At 36.2% G+C, this 26564-nt stretch overlaps 2 protein-coding genes across 5 annotated transcripts in view; both read left to right on the top strand.

Annotated features, from left to right (window-relative positions):
- Nucleotides 1–6898, top strand: part of ZBTB41 (zinc finger and BTB domain containing 41) — a 52081-nt gene extending 45183 nt beyond the window's left edge. For 2 of the 4 annotated variants that reach the window (XM_047703968.1, XM_047703967.1), the window contains exon 11: nt 561–6898. In XM_047703968.1, coding sequence (XP_047559924.1) covers nt 561–1216 — 656 coding nt within the window. In that variant the 3' untranslated portion in view covers nt 1217–6898. The remainder of the gene's footprint in view (nt 1–560) is intronic. The other 2 variants (XM_047703971.1, XM_047703969.1) reach the window with 2 other exon arrangements.
- A 2275-nt stretch (nt 6899–9173) lies between these two features.
- The window catches only part of ASPM (assembly factor for spindle microtubules), a 65916-nt gene continuing 48525 nt past the window's right edge, over nt 9174–26564 (top strand). Inside the window, 5 exon segments of the mRNA XM_047703966.1 lie at nt 9174–9643; nt 11274–11417; nt 14400–15900; nt 25205–25309; nt 25712–25858. Coding sequence (XP_047559922.1) covers nt 9350–9643; nt 11274–11417; nt 14400–15900; nt 25205–25309; nt 25712–25858 — 2191 coding nt within the window. The 5' untranslated portion in view covers nt 9174–9349.

Raw genomic sequence — 26564 nt, 5'->3', positions numbered from 1 at the left:
AAAGAAAGCAGTATAATAGTCTGAGTCCATTAAGTACTTATGCCAGGTACAGATCTAAGCACTACTCATTTTCTTATTCATTCCATTTACCAATTCTGAGGTAGGCACAATCATTATTCCATATTACTGGCAAAGAAGCAATGCTTAGAAACTATTTTGCGGGGCTCCTGGGTGGCTAAAGCCTCTGCCTTTGGCTCAGGTCATTATCCCAGGGTCTTGGGATGGATCCCTGCATTGGGCTCTCTGCTCAGCGGGTAGCCTGCTTCCTCCTCTCTCTGCCTGCCTCTCTGCCTACTTGTGATCTCTGTCTGTTAAATAAATAAAATCTTAAAAAAAAAAAAAAAAACTATCTTGCTCCAGGTTTGGCTGGTAAGTGGTACAGATAGAATTCAAGCCTGGATCTTTTTAATGTTTGAACCTGTTTTCTTTATTGTGATAACATATAATATCACTGCTTTTATTAAGTTCTTATGAGTATTCATGCAGATAATTTATTACTTTAAATCATTGTCTTACCGAGCGAGTGCATTTTACACTTAATTTCATTTTTGTTCATACAGGTGAAAAACCATACAAGTGTCAAATTTGCAATCAATCTTTCAGAATTAAGAAAACTTTAACAAAACACTTGGTTATTCATTCTGATGCCCGGCCTTTCAACTGTCAGCACTGTAATGCAACATTTAAGCGGAAAGACAAGCTGAAATACCACATTGACCATGTTCATGGCATAAAATCTCCTGACGATCCTCTCAATACTTCTGAGGAAAAACTTGTATCTTTGCCAGTAGAATACTCATCTGATGATAAAATCTTTCAAACAGAAACAAAACAATATATGGACCAGCCCAAAGTTTATCAGTCAGAAGCCAAGACTATGTTACAGAATGTGTCTGCTGAAGTGTGTGTTCCAGTAACACTGGTTCCAGTTCAGATGCCTGACACTCAGAGTGATCTGGTGCGTCATACAACCACACTCCCACCATCTTCTCATGAGATCTTATCGCCACAGCCACAAGCAACTGATTATCCCCGAGCAGCTGATTTAGCTTTTCTGGAAAAGTATACTCTCACTCCTCAACCTGCAAATATAGTTCATCCAGTACGACCTGAACAAATGCTAGATCCTAGAGAACAGTCTTATCTTGGAACATTGCTAGGCCTTGATAATGCTACTGCTGTACAAAGTATTTCTAATAATGAGCATCATTCATGAGTAAATCTAAACATTCCACAGACTTTTTTGATGGTTTTGTGCTAATGGTAGCCTAGACTGATGGCTTTTAAGTTAGTAAGGCTGCTATTTTTCATTTTCTCTAGTTTTTCTCCAGTCCTCAGAACCATTTCAAATCAAGAAAAATATATGTATCTCTGTTTACTGAACATAATATTGGGACACATTTTGAGGTATAATATTTGAAATGAACATTTTTATGATTTTTAAAGATAACTTAGTGCTAACTTTTAATGGTTTCTCAAACTTTTCAAAATTATTAGCTGTTGACTTTGTGGTTTTGTTTTTGGGTTTGTTCTTAATTATCCATGGAAATTTTCATTCTTTAGTTTTAGTCTGTTTTTCTCCCTTGACCGTCTTCTAAACAAGATTAAGGACTGACCATGTAGCCTTTAAAAAAGAATATAAGAGTACACTGATAATTGCAACTCTTCCTTATTAAGATTCATTATTATTATTCATTATTATCATCATTATTATTTCTTCCACATTTTAAAAAGCTGAAGTTAGGAATTTAAATTTATAGGGAACTCTTGGCTATTTCCGTGGTTGGTTTTTTGTTTTTGTTTTTTTTTTTAATGTGGCCCTAATTTCAGGTTATTATTAATCCTTTGGTCTTTTCACAAAGTCAAAGCGAGGAAGCTAACTTAATGTAAGAATAGTTTGTTAAATGAAACCTAGAAATGAAATAATTATCCAAATAATTGGTTTTTGCCTATGCTTCAATTATTATGAATAAGAAATGCAAATTTTTAATGTATAGGCATTAAATTATACAAGTTGAAAATGTATTAAAGGCAAATTATGACAGTTTTAACTAGACAGCTTTAAAGGTGAGTTCATCTTTTAAATTTTATCATTTAAGAGACATCAGCAATACATCATAGCATGTATCTTCATCTCACTAAAAGAGGGGCAATTATAACTAATCAATGAAATTTAATTAACAAGCTACTTTTGGTCTCATTTACTTTGGCTAATAAAATTGTGGGAAATAGAACCTAGATATTTCATATATAATCATAAGGGAAGGTGCCAAAGTATAAAATTCATGTCTAACTAAACTTAATGTTTACTTTAATTAAGGGAACCACTACTTGTATACAGATTTACATGTAATCTAGACTTTTGTTTTGCTTTTCACGTAAGCCCAATATCTGTAATTATCCTTGATTTTTTATTTTTGTAGGAGATAAAAGTTGAGGACTTGGTGAAAAGAAATAGCAGTTAGAGCAAAAACCACACTGATAAAAATTAGTCGAGGAAAAAAGTCAGTTAAAATTATAAAATACCTTTAAAGATGTGCACTTTCCATATTTTCAAGTCAATTTAAACTTAAACTAGGATAATGTTTCCTAGTAGAGCTGCTTGAAGGATTAGAATAGGCAGGGTTGATTTATTATTAGCATGTCATTTGTATGTAAACTACTGGAAAAGAGCAATTTTAAGAGTTTTCTAGTTCAGTTTTGTTTACACTCCTAATTGCTTTAAGCACTTTTTTTTGTGTAAACTGTAAAGTCTGGCCCAGCCCTTGTGAAAAAAATCACAAATAAAATAATGAAGTTTTAATGAATAAAATTTAACCACTTAATAATGGGGAAACTTGTTTGCTGAAGCACTTAAGAAATGAAGGTACTTGACAGGAACATTCACCATACTAGTGGAAATAAAAGAAAAAAAAATGTTGAGATTGAGGCAGTTAACCAAAGTAGCTCATATAAGTAACAAAACCAACCTGAGTTTTGCCTCAGTTATCAAGGTTTGGTTGTAATTAATCTAGGACCAGTAGATATAATTAATGTATTCTTCTTTTTAAAAGGTTCTTACTTTTGTGTGGAAATGTTATATCTGGGGTACTTACATGATTGAACTTGACTATATGAGGTACTATTAGTCTGTTAGTCTTTCAAATTGACTTTTAAAAATGCAGATCTTTATGATTTTTATCATAAAGACCAGCAAGACTTTTAATTTAAAAACTTACTATAATGAGATGTAATAATACCTAAAAGTATACCCTGCCTTACATATAAACCATCGTAGAAAAGTTTGGACTTACAAAAAGGCAGATGGTATGTATGTGTCTGTGTATGGTATATTATATGCTTGGTAGCAAGAAAGAAAGAGGGTGTTGCATTTTCACATTGAAAAGAATACTTTGCTTTTTGAAGGTATTTACTTTAGGATTCTTTTAATAATAATTTCCTAATGCTTTAAATATGTAATTTGATTGTAGGAATTGGTTTACAGTATAAAACTTTTCTGGAACACATTTCTTATATAAAGTGAAATAGAATGATATTTAGTTATTGTTGTAGATAAACTTGAATACTGGTTTAGTCTTTCATAAAATGCTTTCAGTTATCTCGTTTAACCTCATAACCAGTTCTAAAAGAGAAAGGACATGTTATATTCCCATTTTAGAGATGAAGAATCTGAGGTTAAGATTAAGGACTCAGTTAAGCTCACATCATTAATAAATGTCAGAGCTACTAATGGAGAAAGAAAGCTAGCATTAATAAATGCTTACTGTGTGCCAGGCACTACATTTTCTCATGTGATCGTAAACAGTCCGGGAATTAGATAGTATAATTCTTATGAAGAAATTACTCAGCGGGTGGACAAACACACACAAATCTGCTGCCTCTAATTTCCAAAATTAGAATATAGGAAATTTTTAAATTGTGAAAACCTCATGGATTTGGGCAAACTGAATGTATATAAGTTGTTGAAGTTGGCACAAAAAATATGTAATGAGGCCTACTCTTTTCAGTTAACCTTTTATAATATTTAATTTGGAGTATTTGGACAAATGTTCCATTAACTCTAAAATCCATTAATTTTGTAACTATACTTAAAATGTTGAATCTTGCAACTAAGTTTAGCCTCATTCAGAATTTTTATTTTATGAACATAATTTATTGTTTTAAATTAATTTTTTAGCTGATAGCAGTTAGCACTTAATATGTAAATTGAATAATTTATCAAGTGTAGAAATTTGTTAACCTAATCAGTTTTTACTTAAATGCACCAAAGATTTTTAGTAGGTACTAAAATAGCTTAAGAGAATTAAAATTCTTTGTTGTTTGAATAAATATTTGTCCAAAGAAGCACAGTTGAAGTCCTAGGATTATGGATTTAAAAAAAAAAATCATTAGTTTGAATACTAATATTAAGTGTTTGTGTTTATATGTATAAAAATAAAAACAGAAGAAAATACTCTGGGAATAGTCATACTGACAAACCAGTTACAAGTAAGAATACTCAGTTTTCCTCAGTTTAATTAATTGAATGTTATCTTTAAGTGGACACTATTAAATGCTAAATAATAAGCTTATTTTTTACACTACACTATTAAAATAATTTTGCCTTAGAATTTTTTTTTAAGACAAGTCAAAGTTATTTTTATAAGAAACCCCACCTATTTTTTGCAGCCTGTAATACCATTTAAGATTAGCATTTGTTCTTCATGCCAGCAAGATTTAACCAACAACTGTAAAGGTAATTATCTTTGCATACTTTTAAGTAATTTAGTCATTTATTGCTGGAGAAAAGGAGTAGAATAAATAGGGTTTTAAACTGGTGCTTTATTAAGTGACTTCCTTTTAAGTGATTGTAGGTCATGAAATAGGTACACTAATAATATTCTGTCAACTTTAAAAGTGTCAAGACATCTTTGCAGAGTGACTATAAACTGTTAAGGGCTAATAAGTAATTAAATATCATTCATTGCTTTTCACTCTTTAATTGCAAACAAAAACATAATTAAACTGGTATATTTGTAAGTTTGAGTTCTCTTCCTGCCAGATCATTTTAACATATCATTGATGAAAAGTCAGATTTAGAGCATTAGCTCTTTGACAGTGTCCTTTTTATACCCACTCTTTTCTGAATTGAATGCTTTGTGCCTTTTCACTGTGTTGTAGTTGCTTCAAATTGATTCTGCTGGCTAGATTGTACTGGTTAATAAATGATTTTGATTTTGTTGTTGTTGTTATGGGTTTTATGTTTGTGCTACCTGCTGGTCAGGCAGCACTTTTTTTAGATTACTTTATGATTATTTAGGAAAATGGCACTAAGTACTAGTGTGAACATTTGTTTTTTTTTTTTTTTAATCTCTTTTGTGGCCTTTATAGTTACTGTGAAGCCACTCCAGGGCCTGTCTCTAGATGCTTACTAGAGGAATCTGACAAATAAAATAAAATGAGTAGTGTGTCTGCCTCTCTGTCTTCTCCTCCCACTCACCCTCCTATTCCTTTTTAAAAATAATCAGTTCCCATAACTACACAGCTCTACATCGAATGGCTTCTCATTTCAGTTTGCCTAAAGCTGAACTAGAGGTGATGGCTTGAGATGAGTTTCTCATTAGGAGCAGCAACATCCCAACCAACATGCAATTTGAGTTGATGAACTCAGGAAAAATCAGGACTTTTAAAGTCCTATTTGGATTATTCTAAGATTCAGTGCCAAATTTGAAGCGACTAAAAATGTATTCTTTAATAAGGAACAAGTAGCATTTCTAAGACTTTAAATAGTATTATGATAAATGTTACTTGTGATTGGGGTAAATAATGGATAATGTGAGAATAATTTTCTAAATGATTTCTAGGAACTATAGGCAATTCTTCCTTAGAGCCTCCCCCTTTCTTTTGCACATTCCTCTCTTGGTAAAGTCTGTAGTGTTCTTTTGGGGGACTTACCCCCTTGTTTCCTCTAATGTTATTTCAACTTAAAGATACTTTTATCCTAGAATATTAGCATGCTTTCTGCCCTTCTCTTTGGAAGTAGCATTAATAAGATAGAAGTAATAGGATTAGCTTGTGTGGAAGATGAGAGAAAGAAGGTCTTGGTAGAGAGAGTGACTATGTTTTGTTTACTCCTCATGTTTCATTCAACTTGCTATGTATTGATCTTAAATCTATGACTATTGAAGAATCCCAAGACAATTTAAATTTAGCCTCTGCAGCCATTTATACAAAGAGAAAATAAGAATTATATTCAGAGAATAGAGGTTATACAAAGATGGATGTATCTTTTATTAAAGCTTAAGTAAAAAAGTAATTTCAGTGCTTGCATTATTGTTGGAGGTTCTAAAACATTTCTTGAATGAAGAGCATGTATACTTCTCATTGTTACTTTGCCTCTTTGCTTGGTATTCCTGCTTGTGTTAAAGTTGGACAGTGTACTGTGATGTAATTACAAAATTTTTATTCCAACAATTGGACTTTTCTTATCCCTATAGATACAACTGTATTACAATAGATTGAGTGTGGCTGCCAAAAAGAATGAGTACAGAGGTGGGCATTCGCTGCTCCATGTTGTGTAGTTAAGTGTTATAATTTAGGGGATTTATGATGTACATTAAAGTGGAAAATGCTTTTGAACTTAGCCTTCAGTCTCAAATCATAAGTTTTTAATCATTAAAAGACACTTAAAAGCAGTTACAAAGAAAAATCTAAAATATCAAAATTCATTATTTTGTCAACTGTGTGTGAAGTATCTTGTGAGTTACATAGATATTTTAGCTGTCTCATGTTTCATAAGTACAAATGTCTTTATAGAAAAATTCAGTTCTCTGTGAAGACTAGGAAGTGTATTGTATATTGAACTAGTTCTTTGTGTTATTTTGATATTTAAAATAAATATAAAATTCTTTGGTCCTAATAAAGTATTAGGTTTTATTGAACACCTTTTAACTGCATGGGAATGCAGAACATGCTCTGCATGTCTCCTTAAAAATTGAATGCAAAGACCATAAGCAAATGTAAAATCTGGTTTTCCGTACAGTTCCATCCATAAACCAGGCTTTTCCTTCCTTTACGAAATGGTCAAAAGGAAATACCCAATTTTCCAGAGGTGTAGATTGAAAGAGAGGCTGCAAAATACAGTTGACTCTTGAATAATGTGGGTGTTGGGGGAACTGACCCCTGATGTAGTTGAAAATCTGTGGATAACTTTTGACTCCTCAAAAAGTTAACTACTAATAGCTTATTATTGACCAAAAGTCTTACCTATGACATAACACATTTTGCATGTTATATGTGCTATATACTATATTCCTAACAATATAGTAAGCTAGAGAAAATAAAATGTTATTAAGGAAATCATAAGAAAAACATTGACAGTACTGTAAAAAGTCATGTAGATGGGCCAGTGCAGTTCAAAGCCATGTTTTTCTAAGGTCAACTGCATTTGCAAAGATGTGACTGGGATGTAGGGAAACAAGCAATAATGCAATACCCTGGAACTATTAACAACTATGTTATTCCCTCCCTCATATCCAAAGGGTTGAGGGGAAAGACCCATGTGGAGAGGGCACCTGTTCAGCTGTGTGTCGCTTTTAATGTTGAGATGTAGTCAGCCCAAGGTGGTAGAGGGGAGGAAGTAAGGTACCCTCACCTCCCTCTTCTCCCTCAGTGACCTCCTTCTTTGAAGCAAAACAGAAGCCACAGAGTAAAACTATTAATGTAACATATACAGAATACAGATCAGAATCCCACAGCAAAGAACAGTCTGGAAAATAGCGGGGAGTGGAAGTGGAGGTGCAAATAAAATCTATCCAGCACAGTTCATTGTGCTTCTTAAACAAAAAACAAAAAAAAAAAATTGAGTTAATAGCATTTCTTAATGAAAAACTATGAAGGGAAACAAGCAAAATGTGCTATCACCATGTTAAAAGAGTTGAACTAAAGTATTTCAGTGACTTAAGCTTTAAGAGGGTTTATATTTGCAATGTTAACTTGAGGAATAACATTAACAATATGAAATAAATGTACCTGAAAGTCATAATAATTCATATTAACATTTTTTGCTTAAAAAAAAAAAAACGGTAGTGTTCTTATTTTGCATCAATCCTAAAGGCTTCCCCTGCCCCAGAAAACAAACAAAACCTAAATAAACAGTTTTGTTTAAAAATTGTTAAGAGATTCAACTTCAGGTTATGTTGGGTGTCCGTGATTATAATTTAATATCTCCCCTTTCTCATTCTTCTACTCAGACTTTGCTTTCCATATAGTTGTTGTACCCGTACACACATCCATACATTGTATTTTAGTTTCTTAACTACCTTTAGAGGCAGTATAGTATAGTAACAGCAAGACTACAAACTGCCTGGGTACCTATCCTAGCTTTGCAACTTGCTGTCTGGTATGCCCTGTATTGTTCATCTGTAAAATGCAAATAATAGTAGTTATTTCACAGAGTTCAAGTGAAAGTTGAGGTAAATGTATAAAGGACTTTAAACAATCCCTGGAATATAGTAATATGCAAGCCATAATCGTTATTATTAGACACTACAGTTAAAAACCAAGAAGTTGTCGAGGGCACTGGCTGTCAAAACCATTACTTACGAATTCATGGGAATCTCGGTTTTCTCCGTCTACTTTTTCTCCCAGAATCCCAAGGTAAGAACCCGCACGTAAAATTACTGAGCACTTGCAGGGTCAGTCACTGAAATAAGCACGTTCACACAACTAGGAATTTAATTTTCTTCATTGTTTTCTCCCAACTCTCCACAGGAAACCGCAAAAGGAGAGAGAATTAATATAATTCTGGGTGGGGTATATTAGTTTTGCCTACCTAACGGTTTTACCTAGGGTTGTCTCGGGCACCCGCAATGATTGCTACATTTACTGTGGCAATGCTGTTACTCTCGCCCCTTTAAGCCAACCTGTTTACACATAAAAAAGCTAATTGCGAATCTAAACCACGGGTTTCGGGGTGTCGCCAAGATTCCCCCAAGGTTTTCGCCCCCTTCACGCAGCGAGCGGCGGCCCACGGAGTCGTTTAAATAAGGCGCTGTCGTCTCATTGGCCGGAGGCTGCTGCGCGCTGATTGGCCTTCTGAGGAAGCGGCGGCGCCCCGGCGCGCCCATTGGTGGAGGCGAGAAGTTTAAACCGAGGTTAGGGCCACACTTGTTTTGCTCCCTTTTGGAGTTTGCGAATCTGTGGCGTTTGTTTCTTTTTTTCTGGCGTGTCGGCGACTGGAAACGGACGGGGGGCGAATTCGCTGTCCGACCTCCACGGCCGCCTCCCAGGGGCCGCGGCCGGGGTCCCCGCTCCGCGGCAACCTTGTGGAAGTTGAGCCAGAACCTCCGGGCGGCGTCTCGAAGCTGCCATGGCGACCCGGCGTGTGGGGCGAAGCTGGGAGGTGAGCCCCACCGAGCGGAGGCCGCCAGCCGGGCTCCGGGGCCCCGGGGCAGAGGATGCGGCAGCTTCCCCGCCGGTCCTGTCTCTCAGCCACTTCTGCAGGTCGCCTTTCCTCTGCTTCGGAGATGTGCGCTTGGGAGCCTCGCGGACGCTGCCTCTGGTCCTGGACAACCCTAACGAAGAGGTCACCGAAGTGAAGATCTCCCACCTCCCGGCCGCCGAGCAGGGCTTTAGCGTCTCTCAACGCTGGTTCCAGCTGCAGGTAGGTGGTGGGCGGGGCGTGCCCGCGCCCCCGCCCGGGTTCCAGGCTCTCCTGTGCCCCCTGTGGTGGGGGCTTGCGGGTAGGACGACTTGGAAAAGAAACCCACAAACGAAGGGCCCCTTAGCTCCTCCTCACTGACTCTGGGCTAGTCCTTGTCCCACATGCTCTGTAGATGGGTAGGTAGGCGCTGATTTGGGCGGTGACAGCAATCACCGCGCGTGCACCGTGCATCTTTAGAAGAATTTCAATATATCTATCTATTTATTTATTTTGAGGATTGCTAGGAGTAACCTCGAGCAGCGTTTAAAAGATCATTGCTTTCTATCAGTCATCTTAATATGCATTTTAGTTTCCATATGTATCGGGGAACCTGACTCCACGTAGAGTCAGGTAACTACTTTTGCGGGTGAAATAGTGAGCTTTGTTTTGGCTGAATATGTCTACAGCAAAAAAACAAAAACAAAAACAAACAACCAAGCATGGGCGGTGCATATGCTTTAATATCTTAATCTCCTCCCCCCCTTTGCTACAGTGTAGTTTTAATGGTGAATCAAATTTAATTTTACAACTGTTGCTTCAAGAACAACCTGGCTAGCTTTTCTGCGTTGCATTGGCCATAGTAATGTTCCCATCCCTCTTACCAAAAGCTAGAGAATTTCTGTTCTTATTTTGACTGCTGTGGCCTTCCCATTGAGAACTCTGACAGTATGAAAATAATCCATTAGCTGAAAGAGTCTAATTGTCTGTACAACTGCTTCATAAGGTAGTGAGAAGAGGCTCTAATCTGAGGTCCACGTAGCTTGTGTGCCAGCTGTGGTCCAGTTACGCTTAAGAAGCGGTCTCTCCCCTCTTCTTCATGAATGCCTGCTTTTCCTTCTATGAGAAGATAGAATTTTTTCCATCTGTGTAATACTTTTTATTTTTGTTATGTGGCCTAGAGTTGTTTTATGGTTTTTCAATTTATTTTGTTAGAATTTACTGTTTTATAGAGTAAAAGTTCACTTTTTAAAAATGTTATCTTTTAAAAGCTAGCCGTTTATGATGTTTTAGGGGTTCTACTTTAAAACAAAACTTGTCTTTTTTCCCCTGAAAAACAGTGGATACAGAGTTTGTTTTGTCATTGTCAGGGTTTTGTATTTGACAAATTCCTGCCAGGCTGTGGGGTGTAGATGCAATTAAGAGTTCATTATAATTTTGGGGCACCTGGGTGGCTCAGTGGGTTAAAGCCTCTGCCTTCGGCTCGGGTCATGATCCCAGGGTTCTGGGATGGAGCCCCGTGTCGGGCTCTCTGCTTGGTGGGGAGCCTGCTTCCTCCTCTCTCTCTGCCTGCTTCTCTGCCTACTTGTGATTTCTCCCTGTCAAATAAGTAAATAAAATCTTTAAAAAAAAAAAAAAGAGTTCATTATAATTTTTATTTTCTTGTTGAACCTTATTATTAGTGGTTTTTTTCCTTATAATGAAATTAGATAGGGTAGGAAAATATATTCGACTTGTTAAATGTTAATTAGGGTGTAGAGCGTTGGTGACTAATAATTAGTAATCATCTACTGTATTCTAAACTGTATATTATGTTTTGATTATTATGCATCACTACTTTTATATTCATTCAAAATGTGTGCTTTGATTATAGCCTAAAGAAAAAATTGTTATTTCTGTTAACTGGACACCATTAAAAGAAGGCCGAGTAAGAGAGATTGTGATATTTCTTGTAAATGATGTTCTGAAACACCAAGCTATATTACTAGGAAATGCAGAAGAGCAGAAAAAGAAAAAGGTAATAAGTTTTAATCATTCTGTGATTTACTCTAAGACAGTAAGAACGTGTAAAAATTTTGAGAAGTCTTTTTTGTTTTATTTTTTTGTTTCAGATTTTTATTTGAATTCTAGTTAGTTAACATATAGTGTAATATTGGCTTCAGGAGTAGAATTTAATGATTCATCATTTACATATAATACCCAGTGCTCATCACAAGTACCCTCCGTAATACCCATCACCCATTTCGCCCATCCCTTACCCACCTTCTCTTCAGCAACCCTCAATTTGTTCTGTTTAGTTAAGAGTCTCTTAAGGTTTGTCTCCCTCTTTTTTCCCCCTTCCCCTATGTTCATCTGTTTGTTTTTTAAATTCCACATATGAGTGATACCATAATTTTTATCTTTTTGTCACTGACTTATTTCCCTTAGCATAATACCCTCTAGCTCCATCCACCTCATTGCAAATGGCAAGATATTCTTTTTGATGATGGAGTAATAGTCCATTGTGTACATATGCCCATCTTCTTTATCCCTTCATCGGTCTAAGGACATTTGAGCTCTTCCCATAATTTGGCTATTGTTGATAACGCTGCTGTAAGCTTTGAGGTGCATGTGCCCCTTTGAATCAGTATTTTTGTATCCTTTGGGTAAATACCCAGTGGTACAATTGCTGGGTCAGAGGGAAGTTCTATTTTTAACTTTTTGGGTAACTTCTATACTGTTTTCCAGAGTGTTTGTACCAGTTTGCATTCCTACCAACAGTGTAACAAAGTTCCCCTTTGTCTGCACCCTTGCCATCATCTGTTGTTTCCTGTGCTAATTTTATCCATTCTGACAGGTGTGAGGTGCTGTCTCCTTGTGGTTTGGACTTGTATTTCCCTGGTTATGAGTGATGTTGGGCATCTTTTCATGTGTCTGTTAGTCATCTAGATGTCTTCTTTGGAGAAATATCTGTTACGTCCGTTCTTGTCTTCTGCCCATCTCCTGGTTTGTTATTTGTTCTTTGGGTGTTGAGTTTGATAACCTTTTTATAGATTTTGGATACTAACCCTCTGTCAGATAAGTTATTTGCAAATATCTTCTTACATTCCTTAGGTTACCTTTTTACTTTTGTTGATTGTTTCCTTCACTGTGCAGAAGACTTTTATCTTGATGAAGTCCCAGTAGTTCCTTTTTGCTTTTTTTTCTCTTGCCTTCAGAGACCTGTCTACTTAGAAGTTGCTACAGCTGGGGCGCCTGGGTGGCTCAATGGATTAAGCCTCTGCCTTTGGCTCAGGTCATGATCTCAGGGTCCTGGGATCAAGCCCCACATCAGGCTCTCTGCTCAGCCGGGAGCCTGCATCTCCCTCTCTGCCTGCCTCTCTGCTTACTTGTGATTTCTCTCTCTGTCAAATAAATAAAATAAGATCTTAAAAAAAAAAAAAAAAAAAAAAAAGAAGTTTCTACAGCTGATGCCAAAGAGGTTTTTGCCTTTTTTAGGATTTTGATGGTTTCCTGTCTCACATTTCGATCTTTCATCCATTTTGAGTTCATTTTTGTGTATGGTATAAGAGAGTGCTCTAGTTTCCTTTTTCTGCACGTTCCTGTCCAATTTTCCCAATACCATTTGTTGAAGAGACTTTTTTCCATTGGATATTCTTTCCTTCTTTGTTGAAGATTTGTTGACCATATAGTTGTGAGTCCATTTCTAGGTTTTCTGTTCTGTTCTACTGATCTATGTGTCTGTTTTTGTGCCAGTACCATGCTATCTTGATGGCTGCAGCTTTGTAATATAACTTAAAATCTGGAATTGTGATGCTTCCAGCTTTGCTTTTCTTTTTCAAGATTGCTTTGGCTATTCAGGTTTTTTTGAGGTTCCATACAAATATTAGGATTGTTTGTTTTAGCTCTGAAAAATGCTGGTGGTATTTTGATAAGGATTGCTTTAAATGTGTAGATTGCTTTGGGTAGTATAGCCATTTTAACAAAATTTGTTCTCCTAACCCGTGAGCATGGACTATTTTTCCATTTTTTGGTGTCCTCTTCAATTTCTTTCCTAAGTGTTCTGTAGTTTTCAGAGTACAGATCTTTTACCTCTTTGATTAGGTTTATTTCTAGATATCTTATGGGTTTGGGTGCAATTGTAAATGGGATCGATTCCTTAATTTCTCCTTCAGCTCTTTCTTTATCAGTATATAGAAATGCAATCGATTTCTGTACATTGACTTTATATCCTGCACCTTTACTGAATCTATGGTTCTAGCAACTTTTTGGTGAAGTCTTTCAGGTTTTCTACGTAGAGTATCATAGCATCTGCGCATAGTGAAAGACTTCTTCCTTGCTGGCTTGAATGCCTTTTATTTCTCTTTGTCATCTGACTGCTGAGGCTAGGATTTCTAGTACTATGTTAAATAACAATGATGAGAGTGGATATCCCTGTCTTGGGTCGGCAGAGGAAAAGCTCTCAGTTTTTCTCCTTTGAGGATGATATTAGATGTGGGTCTTTTGTATATGGCCTTTATGATATTTAGATGTGTTCTTTCTATACCTACTTTGTTGAGGGTTTTATCAGAAATGGATGCTGTACTTTGTCAGATGCTTTCCCTGAATCTATGGAGAGGATCATATCATTCTGATCCTTTTATTAATGTGGTATATTACATTGATTGATTTGTGAATACTGAACCACCACCTGCTCCCCTCCACAGCACTTGTGATTGTTTTCTCCCCCAAATCACATGTCCGCACCTCCTACCTTCCACTGTGTGACCTCTTTTATCCCTCCAGTTGTGCATTTTGTTTCTCAGTCTTCAGATCAGTTTCTAGGGTGTTCAGAATGATTGTTTATCTAGCTGTGCTTGAGGGACAAGGCAAGCATAGGTTCCCCCTACTTCTCCATCATCTTAACTCCTCTGCAAGATTATTTTGGTAAGTCTTAAGGTAACATACATAATGTTGCTAATTTAAAGGTAATATTCAGTAGTTATCAACTTAACCTGTATGTTTTGCTTATTTTTTGCAGAGGAGTCTTTGGGATACAATCAATAAGAAGAAAATGTCAGCCTCTTCAAGTAATAAGAGGATTTCCTGTATTCAAAATGTTAACAAAACATTTTGTGTTTCACAAAAAGCTGACAGAGTTAGAAACCCACTACAAGCTTGTGAAAATTTGGCTATGAATGAAGGCCATTCCCCAACAGAAAACAATTCTTTAATCCTTGAAGAAAATAAAATACCGATATCACCTATTAGTCCCATTTTCAACGAATGCCATGGTGAGACTTCCTTGCCTCTTTCTGTACGTCGATCTACAACATACACATCTCTTCATGCATGTGAAAATGGGGAACTGTTGAAAGCAGAAGGTGCCAGCATTTTGGAAGATTTTAATTTTAGTGAGAAAGTTGCAAATGAAACTTCCTTTAACTCCACAAATAATATTAATGGCCAAACTGAAGAGAATAGTAAACTTACTCTTACCCCAACTTGTTCTTCCACTTTGAACATTACACAAAGCCAAGGAAATTTTCTAAGTCCAGATTCCTTTGTAAATAACAGCCGTGCAGCTAATAATGAACTAGAGGTAATGACATGTCTTTCATCAGATATGTTTATGAAAGATAATTCAAGGCCTGTGTATTTGGAATCAAAAACTGTACATGAAAATTGCCGGACAATCTTAAGTCCTGATTCTTTCATAAATGATAATTATGGACTAAATCAGGATCTAGAATCAGAGTCAATTAATCCAATTCTATCCCCAAATCAATTTGTAAAAGATAATATGGCATATATATGTATATCTCAGCAAACATGTAAATTATCACCATCATCAAATAAAAATTCTCAATTCTCACAGTCTCCTCAAGATCAGAGAACAAATGGAGTTTTACCTCTTATTCCTGAAGGTCAGGGTTCACAATCTCCCAAAGCTATTTTTGAAGAACCCAAAGCTTTAGAAATGAAGTCAAATCGTTACAATTCTACAAAAGATCGACCTAACAATTCTACAAAAGATCGACCTAAATTTTCTACAAGTCAGGATGTTTCTAGTTACAGCCATGATAAGCTTATAAGACGTCCAATACTTTCTGCTACTGTTACTAAACAGAAACCCAATTATACCAGAGAGAACCAAAAGGAGACTAATAAACCAAAGGCAAAAAGATGTCTCAACAGTGTAGCAGGTGACTTTGAAAAAGTAACAGATAATCAAAAAGAGAAAGATGATTTTCAGTCTTGTCTTCCAGTTATAGATCCAGTATTCAATAAATCTAAGAGTTATAAAAATGTCATAACTCCTCCCTCAAAGACCACTTTTGTTGCCCGTAAAAGAAAGAGTGAGGGAGATAGGGATGATGCAAATGTTAGAATTACAGAACATACAGAGGTACAAGAAATCAAAAGAATCCATATTTCTCCTGTGGAATCTAAAACATCAACTGTTAAAAAATCGAAAAAAGTGATAATACCCATCTCAAAACATATGAACAGAGAGAAATTAAACCTGAAGAAGAAAACAGGTGAGTCTTGTTTATAAAATCTTTAATGAAAGTATATCTACAGGGTGTGTACTTGCCATTTTTTTAGGTTTAGTAAATTTCCTATTGATAAGCTTGAATTAAGTTGCACTTTTCATTTGCCAGTTTGCTTAGTAGATGGGGCCAAATTCTAAACTAGTTTTGATTTGTTCTTATTGCAACTTTGACATTTTGTTCATTATCTTTTTGCACTAATTTCAATTTAAAAAACTGCATTAAAATATTTATCTTGATTAGAGAGTTATTTGGCACATCCTCAAGTTTTATTTCTAGGGAAAGTACTTTACTTGCCTCATCTTAGTCCAGGCCCTGACTGGAACATCCAGTGATGTGCCTGGCCCCCATCATACCATATGAGAAAATGCAGAAGAGGCTTTGCATACCCTGTGCACCTCCTGACATTATTCTCCCTCAGCCTTTACTTAGCTCTTAATTAAGACTAAAGATAGGGCCCTAGATTTCGTCATACCTCGGGGAAAAACATTGTTCCTGTTACTCACAGCCTTACTGTCAAGGCTGCGTCAAAAACAGGACTAATTCCATCATGCCCTTTTAACCCAAATTACCTCATGACAGTCAAGGTCCAGGCAGGAGAACGAATCACACTCCTTATTTAGCAGATGATTTGAAAGAATCCTGTAACTCCCAGAAAGTATCACACATCTCATTTCTTTCATTTATTATCTCATTTCTCTTTGAACGTCCCCTAATTTGAAACATTTTCTCTATCTCTCCAGCTCTTTAAAGTATCTAAGCCCTCTGAACTCAGTCCTTCGTTAGCATTGTCTTTTATAAACATTCCCTCTTTCTGTTACCTTGCTGAAACCTGGCTTTCCCCTGAAAACCTCTGTGTTCACTGCAACCCTCTCAAGTTGTATCTGTTTTTCTTTCCTATTCCTTTAACTGTGGGCCTTTTGTTTTTGTTTTTGGGGTTTTTTTTTTTTTTTTTTTTTTTTTTTTAGATTTTTGTTTATTTATTTGACAGAGAGAGAGAGCGATCACAAGTAGGCAGAGAGAATGGAAGGGAAGCAGGCTCCCCGCCTAGCAGAGAGCCCGATGTGGGGCTCGATCCCAGGACCCTGGGATCATGACCTGAGCCGAAGGCAGAGGCTTTAACCCACTGAGCCACCCAGGTGCCCCAACTGTGGGCTTTTTGATGGGATAGTGGTCCACCTTCCTTCTCACATCTACTTCTAGACTGTTTTTTCTTCTTTTTCCTTGAAAACAAACAAAAAGAAACCAAACAGCAACAGAACAGCTGGAAGTTCATTTTTCATTCTCTTTCACCTATATTCCTCCTTGTTATAATGAAAGATTCCTCTCAAGATTTTTACATTTGGCTCATTTGTCTTCTCCAAAACTACCATCATTATTTTTTACCATTTAAAAATCCTTATAGGATCTTTCCAATATCCTGACCTTTTAGTTCCAACATACTTAGTCCTAAAAATATCTCCATCTCTAATCACCATCTATGATTTTAGCGTTTTCTCTACAAACCCAACTCCCAACATTTTTTCTCCCCTTTCTATATATATAATCCTTTAATCCTTCATGGTTTCAGCAGCCTTCACTCTGACATGTCCTTACTTTCCTACTTATACAGCTTGGATTCCATAACTCACATGATCGTTCCATTCATCTCTCTTCCCCTCATTGTATTTGTCTAGCAAATTCCAATCCTAATCCAACTCTACCTGCTCTCTGCCTGAATCTTGCTGGTTGGTCTTTAAATTAATGACCACAAATCTCTAGTAAGTCCTTAACTCTTTGGCTGTACTTTGGGATTTATTAACTTTTATCACTTTGCCACAGACTCTCTTCCCTCCCATCTTTTCTCCTGAAACCTCTAGCACTCTTCTTTCCTCCTCTCTGATGATTGAGAATGGTAGGTAATATTTACTGAACATGTCTTCTGTCAGATCCAGTTGTAAGTGCTTTACTCTTACCCCCTCTAATACTCATGACAATCACACAAGATAATTGTTATCAATACAACATTTTCAAAATGAGGAAACCAGTGCATCCAGAAATTAAATAATTTGCCTAAGATTGCAGAGGTAGTAAATGATAAAGCTAGGGTTCTACCCCAGGCACTTAGGTTCCAGATATTGTCCTCTGAAACTTGTCTTAGCTGATGATCTGCTTCCTACTTCATTGAGTCAGTAAGAGTATCGAAGAAAACCTTAACACACTCAACATTTACCTCCCTTACTTGTGTTTAGTCCACTACTTTCTTCCCACCTACTAAAGCATGAAGTGTCTATGCACTCGATGTAGCTAGACTCTTCACTGGTACAACAGATCCTATGTCCTTCTACCCAGTGATTGTCTTCTCTCTCCCATGTCTTCCTACTGAGTCATTTCTGATACAAATATGCTGTTATTCCATCTTTTAAAAATACAAAATCGTATTAATACCATTTATACCTCCTTCAGCCCCTGCTCCATTTTTCTGCTTTCTTTTGAGCAAGACTCCTTTGAAGAACCTAAGTCTTTACTTTGTCATTGTTCACTGAGCTATATATACTTTTATGTGTAAACATGATACTTGAATTAAAAGGTGCTTTTTAATGTAAAAAACTCATTTAGAAAGTTGCTTGAATTAGCTGTTCTACTCTGTCTCTTATTTTTTTGAACCCACTTCAATCAGATTTTGACTACTGAAATTTTCTTGTCAAGGTTATTAATACCTCCACACTATTAAATCTGATAAATATTTGTCAATCTTCATCTTGAACTATTAGCAAACTGTTTGATACTTTGAACCTCTGTCTTCCTGGAATACCTGATTCTACCACCCCCACTTTCTCCTAGTTCTTTTCCTACTTTACTGGTTGCTTCTCAGTTTTCCTTGCGGAGTGCTCTTTATCACCCAACTTCTAAATCTTGGAGTAAGTGAAAGCTTAGTCACGGACTCTTTTTCATATTTTTCCTTATTTGTTTTTTAAGATTTTTATTTATTTGTCAGCACAAGCAGGGGGAGCAGCAGGCAGAGGGAAAAGCAGGTTGCCTACTGAGCAAGGAGCCCTACGCGGGATTTGATTCCAGAACCCTGGGTTCATGACCTGAGCTGAAATCAGCCACTTAACTGACTAAGCCACCCAGGCATCCCCCTTTATCATATTCGTACCCTTACTCATTCCCTTAGTGATCTCATTCCATTTCTTAGTTTGCAGTGCTACCCCTACATGGAGACCTCCCAATTTTATATTTTAGGAAGGACCTCTAATTTATAGACTGATTTCTTCACTGTCTAATGAACATCTTTATTTAATTTGTCCAAAGTCAAACCTTTGCTGTCCCTTCTCCCATGATATACCTACCTGGTATGTCATTCCCATCACAGTCCTTCCTGTTGGGACCTTTCATCTCAGGTCCAAACCTTGTAAATGTCCTTAAGTATATTTCTCTCCGACCTTTTCTTTGTAAGTTTAGTCTGTCTGATTCCAAATTCAGTCCATCAACAAATCCTATCTTCTCTTTCCTCCAAGTACAGCATCTGATCACTTCTCACCATTTCCAGTGGCACTTGATTTAGTCTGTGTCATTGTAGAGCCTACTAATAGATCTTACTTTCACCTTTGGCTTCTATATAGTCTATTTTCCACATAGCAACCAGGGTAGTACTTTAGAAATTAGTTGGATTCTGACATTATCCAGTTTTGTACCCTGTAATGGCTTCCCATTTCACTGAAAGCCAAACTTTTTACAATGATGTACAAGGCCCTGTAAGATCTGTATTACCACCCATCTCCACCCCCCCCACACCCCTAACACTTATCTCTCTCCCCTTTGATCACTCTGTTCCTACCACCCTGGTTTCCTTGTTATCCTTGAATCCTCAAACATGCTCTGTCCTCAGGGTATTTCAAGTTTATTGTCCATCTATATAGAATGACTTCCTTCTCTAACTCCTTTATATCAGATTCAAAAAGGCCAATAATTTGCCCAAGGTCACAGAAGCCACTAAAATAGAGTTGTAATTTAAACTTAGGTCTCCCTAACTACAAAGTAAATATTCTTTCTACCATATTTTATTATACTGTTATAGTTTATGAGAAGGAACAGGTAAATATAAGGGTTTTATTTTGGGCATCGACCAATGATAGTGATTGGGATCCACCTGGCCTCAAATTTCTGATGTGCCAAAATAGGTGAGAGGCAATGAGTGGTATCCAATATCTGGATTTCCCACTCCCTTGCTCAGGAATCTTAAGTTGCTCTCTGCTGTTATCAGATTATTTACAGTCTTGTTATTCTACCATTTAAGGTTGTCTTCTTGTGACCTCTATGTAGCCAACCTGCTAGCTTATATTCTACAACTTTCTTTGCCATGCTAGTCCTGTCATTCCATCCATTTATCTTTTTTTTTTTTTTTTTGCTGTTGTTAACCTCATACATAGTTATACAATTTTTTTCTTGTGATGAGGACTTTTAAGATTTACTTTCTTAACAACTTTCAAATAGGCAGTACAGTAGTATTAACTAATCATCATGCTGTTTATTACATCCCCATGACTTATTTATTTAATAACTGGAAGTTTATACTTTGACCCCTCTCACCCCCACCACTCCCTACCTTAGGCAATCACAAATCTGTGCTCTGTATTTATGAGCTTGGTTTTTGTTTTTGTTTTAGATTTCACATATAAGTGAGATCATATGGTATTTCTCTTTCTCTGTTTGATTATTTCACTTTGCATAATCCCCTCAAGGTCTTTCCATGTTGTCACAAGTGGCAAGATTCATCTGTTTTTATCGTTGAATAATATTCCATATATATATATATATATATATATATATATATATATATATATATAATTTTCTTTATCCATTCACCCATTGAAGGGACTCTTAGCTTGTTTCCATATCTTTGTTATTGTAAGTAATACTGCAGTGAACATGGGAGTGCATGTGCCTTTTTGAGTTTGTGTTTCTGTTTTCTTCATAAAAATATCCAGAAGTGGAATTGCTGATATGGTAGTTCTAGTTGTAATTTTTTTTTAAAGATTTTATTTATTTATTTGCCAGACAGAGATCACAAGTAGGCAGAAAGGCAGGCACAGAGAGAGAGAGAGGAGGAAGCAGGCTCCCTGCTGAGCAGAGAGCCTAATGCGGGGCTTGATCCCAGGACCGTGGGATCATGACCTGAGCCAAAGGCAGAGGCTTTAACCCACTGAGCCACTTAGGCGCCTCTCTAGTTGTAATTTTTTTAGAAATTCCATACTGTTTTCCATTGGCTGTACCAATTTACATTCCTACCAACATTGCACCAGGGTTCCCTTTTCTCCTCATCCTCGCCAACACTATTTCTTGTCTTTTTGATTATAAACATTCTAACAGGTGTGAGATGATAACTTATTGTGGTTTTGATTTGCATGTGCCTAGTGATGATGAGTGATGTTGAGCATATTTTCATATGTCTGATGGCCATCTGTATGACTTCTTTGGAGAAATGTCTATTCAGATCTTTTGCCCACTTTTTATTTGGATTATTTAGGGAATTTTTTTGTTATGAGTTGTTTGAGTACTTTTTCTATATTTTGAATATTAACCCCCATCGGAGTTTTCTCCCATTCAGTATGTTACCTTTGATTGGGTTGATGATTTTCTTTGCTGTGCAGAAGCTTGTGGTTTGATGTAGTCTTACTTGTTTGTTTTTGCTTTTGTTGCCTTTCCTTTTGGTGTCAATCGAAAAACTCATCACCTAGTCAAGAGCTTACTGCCTGTGTTTCTTTCTAGGAGTTTTATGGGTTTTGACCTTACATTCTTTAGTCCATTTTGTGTTGATTTTTGTGCATAATATAACATAGTAGTAGAGTTTCATTATTTTGCATGTGGCTGTTCAGTTTTCCCAACATCATTTATTGAAGAGACTATATATTGTATATTCTTCCCTCCTTTGAATGTAAAACAATTGACCATGTATGTGTAGATTTATTTCTGGGCTCTCTATTCTGGTCCACTGATCTGTGTGCCTGTTTTTATGTCAATACCATACTGTTTTATTTACTATAGCTTTGTAATACAGTTTGAAATCAGGAAGTATGATGCCTCTAGCTTTGTTCTTCTTTCTCAAGATTGCTTTCCCTATTTGGGGGCTTTTGTGGTTCCACAGAAATCTTAAGACAATTTGTTCTATTCCTTTAAAAAAAAGCCATAGAAAATTTATTAGGGATTTCATTGAACCTATAGATTGCTTTGGGTAGTATGGACATTTTAACAACATTAATTCTTTAAATCCATGAGTCTGGAATATCTTTCCAATTATATGTGTCTTTCTTCAATGTCTTATAGTTCTGTGTATTTATTTTGTGTCCTGCATCTTTACTGAATTAATTTATTCTAATGGTTTTGTGATGGAGTCTTCAGGGGTTTCTATATATAATATTTCATCTATGAATATGAGTTTTACTTCTTTCTTTCTAATATGGATTTCTTTTATTTCTTCTTCTTGCCCAGTTGCTCTAGTGAGGACTTCCAATACTGTGCTGTATAAAAGTGGCAAGAGTGGGCATCCTTGTCTTATTCCTGACCATGTATCCTTTTGTTAACTTTCTTACCTATTGTTTTCTCACTGATTCAGATCATCCACTTATTTCAGGTACTAAAGTCAACTTTTATTAACTCCCTGATGGCTTTCCCTTGAGGTATGTTCCCTAAGCAAATCTGAATTCAGTATATATAACATCTCCTATGTTAACACTATTTCTTTGCTTGTATTTCTTGTTTCCTATAGATAGTATCTGACCAGATCACAAATTCTTTGAGTATAAGGAACATACCTATACCTGTTTTGAACTCCTACAAGGTGTACAATAAATGATGAATGATGAGTTTGTTTAAGGTGGCCACCTAGTTGAGCTTCTTTGCAAGGGTTTAAAGAAGATTGGACATATTGAGTATCTGACTGATGAGCTTATATGAGAGTTTGGTAACACTCACTAAGAATAACTGACTCTATTCTGGCAAACCCAGGAAAGCAAAGAAAGAAGTCCATTTTCCAAGATATATTTATTCAGTATTGGTAAGGTGCCTACCGTGTGCTATGCATTGTTTGAGATTCTATGGATACAAAGAGAAAAGGTATTGTTCCTATCTTCAGGCTGTTCTCAGTCCTCTGACTGAGCTATGCACAGGGAGGCATGGAAGCACAGAAAGGGACACACTTTACTTGGCCTTTCTGAGTGATGAGGAGCTGTGAGATGGTTCCAGGAAAGGATTCCCACAGAATAAAATGATTCCACACAGAGGTACTAGCTTCTCTGGTGTTTCAGAATGAGGATTTTTTCCTCTTATTTTTATTTTTAAATGTTCAAATACAAAGAAATTATAACCTCATAAATATGTCACAATGTGACTGTGTTCCTTATTTTCACAATTGGTGCAGATTTGTAATTCCTCTAAATCAAAACTAAGCCAACTTTTTCTCTACAGGTTCAGATAATATTTAGGTTTTGTAAGCCAAATGATCTCTATCACAACTACCGAACCTCCACCACTGTAGAAGAAAAAAGAGCCACAGACAATATATAAATCAATAAATGTGACTGTTCCAGTACAATTTTATTTATGGACACTGAAATTTGAATTTTCATGTAATTTTCATGTATCATAAAATACAATCATTTGAATTTTACCCCCAATTATTTACAAATATAAAAACTAGTCTTAGATTATAGACCATATAAAAATAGTCAGTGGGCTGGATTTTGCCTATGGATCATAGTTTGCTCTCTTCTGCCTTTTCTTAGCTTTTTGTTTATATTTAGTAAGTGTATCATGTGGTATGAAACCTGCATTTGAGGGAGTGAACTGCTGTTCTGATATAACCTATATTAACCTATAAAGTATATCACTTTGCCACTGTCACCTTTATTGCAGTTTCCTTTGTAGTTACCACCTACTATCTCCTCCAGTCACCTGGGTTGGATACCTGGAAAGTTGGATACCTCCGAAGTTCTCATTCTTTCCCACTTGCCTAGCCAGTGGTTATTAAGGCTTGTAGGTTCTACTATTAAAATAACTCTTCTTTCTAATTTATCTCCACTGCTTTTGTTTTAATTTAAATTCTCATAATAGCTAAGTTGCGCCACTGTGATAGCTTCCTCTTAGCTTTCTATCTCTAGTCTTGACCCCTTTTATTCCATTGGCCACTGTTTTCTAAAATGTAAATGATAGTGTTACTTCCTGGATTTAGATCTTTCACTAGCATACCAGAGACATCAGACTGATTAATAGTGTCGGCTCTGGGAGTATACTGCCTAGCTCTGCCACTTACTGGCTTGTGTGACACTGACCACGTAGCTCAATTTTTCTAAGCCCCAGTAGCCTAATTATATAAAATATGGATAATAATAGTACATTTCTTAGAGGTTTGCTGGGGTGATCGCCCGAGGTATTCTACATTAAAAGACTGTGATAGTGCCTGCAACAAAGTATTCAAACATTAGCTGCCACTACCTTTATTATGATTCAACTCTTTTCTAATTTTTTCAACCTCTTCTATTGTTCTTCTGATAGGCATTTTTTATTCCAGTCATATTGCAATTCTGTCAAACAGGCCACATTCCTCATGCCTAACTTCCACTTTAATAAGAGTCAGCTCAAGTGTATTTGCATTTAGGAAGGCTGTCCTACCCTTCTAGGTGAAGTTAACTCTCCCTTCTTGTTCTCACAGCTCCTTAAATGTACTTCTCCTTTATGCGGTATATTATAATTTCTTTTAAACTTCTGTACTAGACTGAGAACTTCCCAGGGCTGGGACCATATCTGCAATTCTGCATTCTCTGTATATAACACAGAATCTGCAATATATACATAACAATAAATGGTGGTTTAGCTTCTGCGGACACAAGATAAAGTATAGCTTCTGGTCTGTGACTTCCAGATGTAGGTTTTATTGACCCCCAAGTTCATAGCATAGTACCAGGCACATAATAGTTATTTGCTAAGTGGATGTGATATTGAAGAACTCAAATATAACTTTATTTATTTATTTATTTATCTATTTATTTTTTAAAGATTTTATTTATTTATTTGACAGAGATCACAAGTAGGCAGAGAGGCAGGCGGAGAGAGAGAGGAGGAAGCAGGCTCCCCGCTGAGCAGAGAGCTCGATGCGGGACTCTATCCCAGGACCCTGAGATCACGACCTGAGCTGCAGGCTGAGGCTTTAACCCACTGAGCCACCCAGGCACCCCCAAATATAACTTTAAAAGAGTTCATTCATGGAATTTATTTCATTTTTAATGCTATCATTCTGCTTTCTAATTTATTTTAGATTCATCAGTATACAGAACTCCTAATTCTAAAACAAACAAAAGAACAAAACCCATTGTTGCTGTGGCACAGTCTACTTTGACCTTCATAAAACCATTAAAAACAGGTAAGTGTTCATTATTTTTTAAAGTCACTGAAAAACTGACATGGAGTGAAGCATTAACTGCATTTCAAGTGGAAATGAATTGATACTTTTTGTTGAATTAAAGCCTTGGAGAATTGTAAATATGTGTATTCAAATAACAGGATCTTTTCTCAGACTTTGGTGAAATTAACTCATGGTGACTTGGGATTTTTAAATAACCAGGAAGTACAGTGGTGCTTTTTCCCTTCAAACTTTGATTACATTTTATACCTAAAATGTTTCCAGTGGTTATCTGCAAGTAGTGGAAAAGCAAATATTGTTCAGTGTTTTAGGTGGTTTTGCTAATAAAAATGGTCTTTTGCTATATATTGCATAATAATTTAAAAGAGAATTTCTCATTTAATAAATCAGCTGTATCCTTAGATATTCCTAGACACCCAATGCCGTTTGCTGCAAAAAACATGTTTTATGATGAACGTTGGAAGGAAAAGCAGGAGCAGGGCTTCACTTGGTGGCTAAATTTTATATTAACTCCTGAGGACTTCACTGTAAAAACAAATATTTCTGAAGGTAAACATTAATGATTAAATTAAATAATACTCTTGTTTTAACAGATAGTTCTTAACATAAGTTGCCATTTTTAAATTATGCATATATATTAGAGTTAATGGCATGGTTCACTAACTCATTGACATCATTGCTAAAGATTGTATAGATAAGAATTTTTAGGGAATTCTTTACTGAAAGTACTAAACTTTGCTTTTTCCTTTTGCTTTCCATTCTTATTCATCAGCCAATGCAATTCCAGCCTTTCAGGGGAATGAGTTTTATTTTAATATAGATTCAGTCTGAGTTAACAGTGAAACATGGCTACTAAGAAATCCAATTCAATATTCACTGCATAAATGAAGTTTACTATTCTGGTGAATAAATCTAACAGTCTTGTATAGCAAACATCTCAGTGCATGTTCTGGAAAAGACTCAAGTGTAGAATAAAATGGAAGCATGCTGTCCTTCAGATGAAGGCTTTTTTCCTGAGAGAAAAGGAAACTTAACTTGTGATGCTCTTGAATAGAAATTATAGGGATCAATTCAACTAAAGATAAGGAAACATCTTTGTAAACATTTAACTTGCCAAGCCATTATATAAGCTGTCTTTAAGATGATAGTTTCTCCATTGTTGCATGTTCAAAGAGAGGCCTGTCTGTATTTGTTAGAGAATAGTGTATAACATATTTACATTAAAATGCCCTTTGGCAAGACAGTCTCTAAAGGG

This window comes from Lutra lutra, chromosome 15 (assembly GCF_902655055.1).
Source record: "Lutra lutra chromosome 15, mLutLut1.2, whole genome shotgun sequence".
In the NCBI taxonomy this organism is placed as follows: domain Eukaryota; kingdom Metazoa; phylum Chordata; class Mammalia; order Carnivora; family Mustelidae; genus Lutra; species Lutra lutra.
Note: the sequence above shows the minus strand (reverse complement) of the source record. Positions and strands in the feature narration are given on the sequence as shown.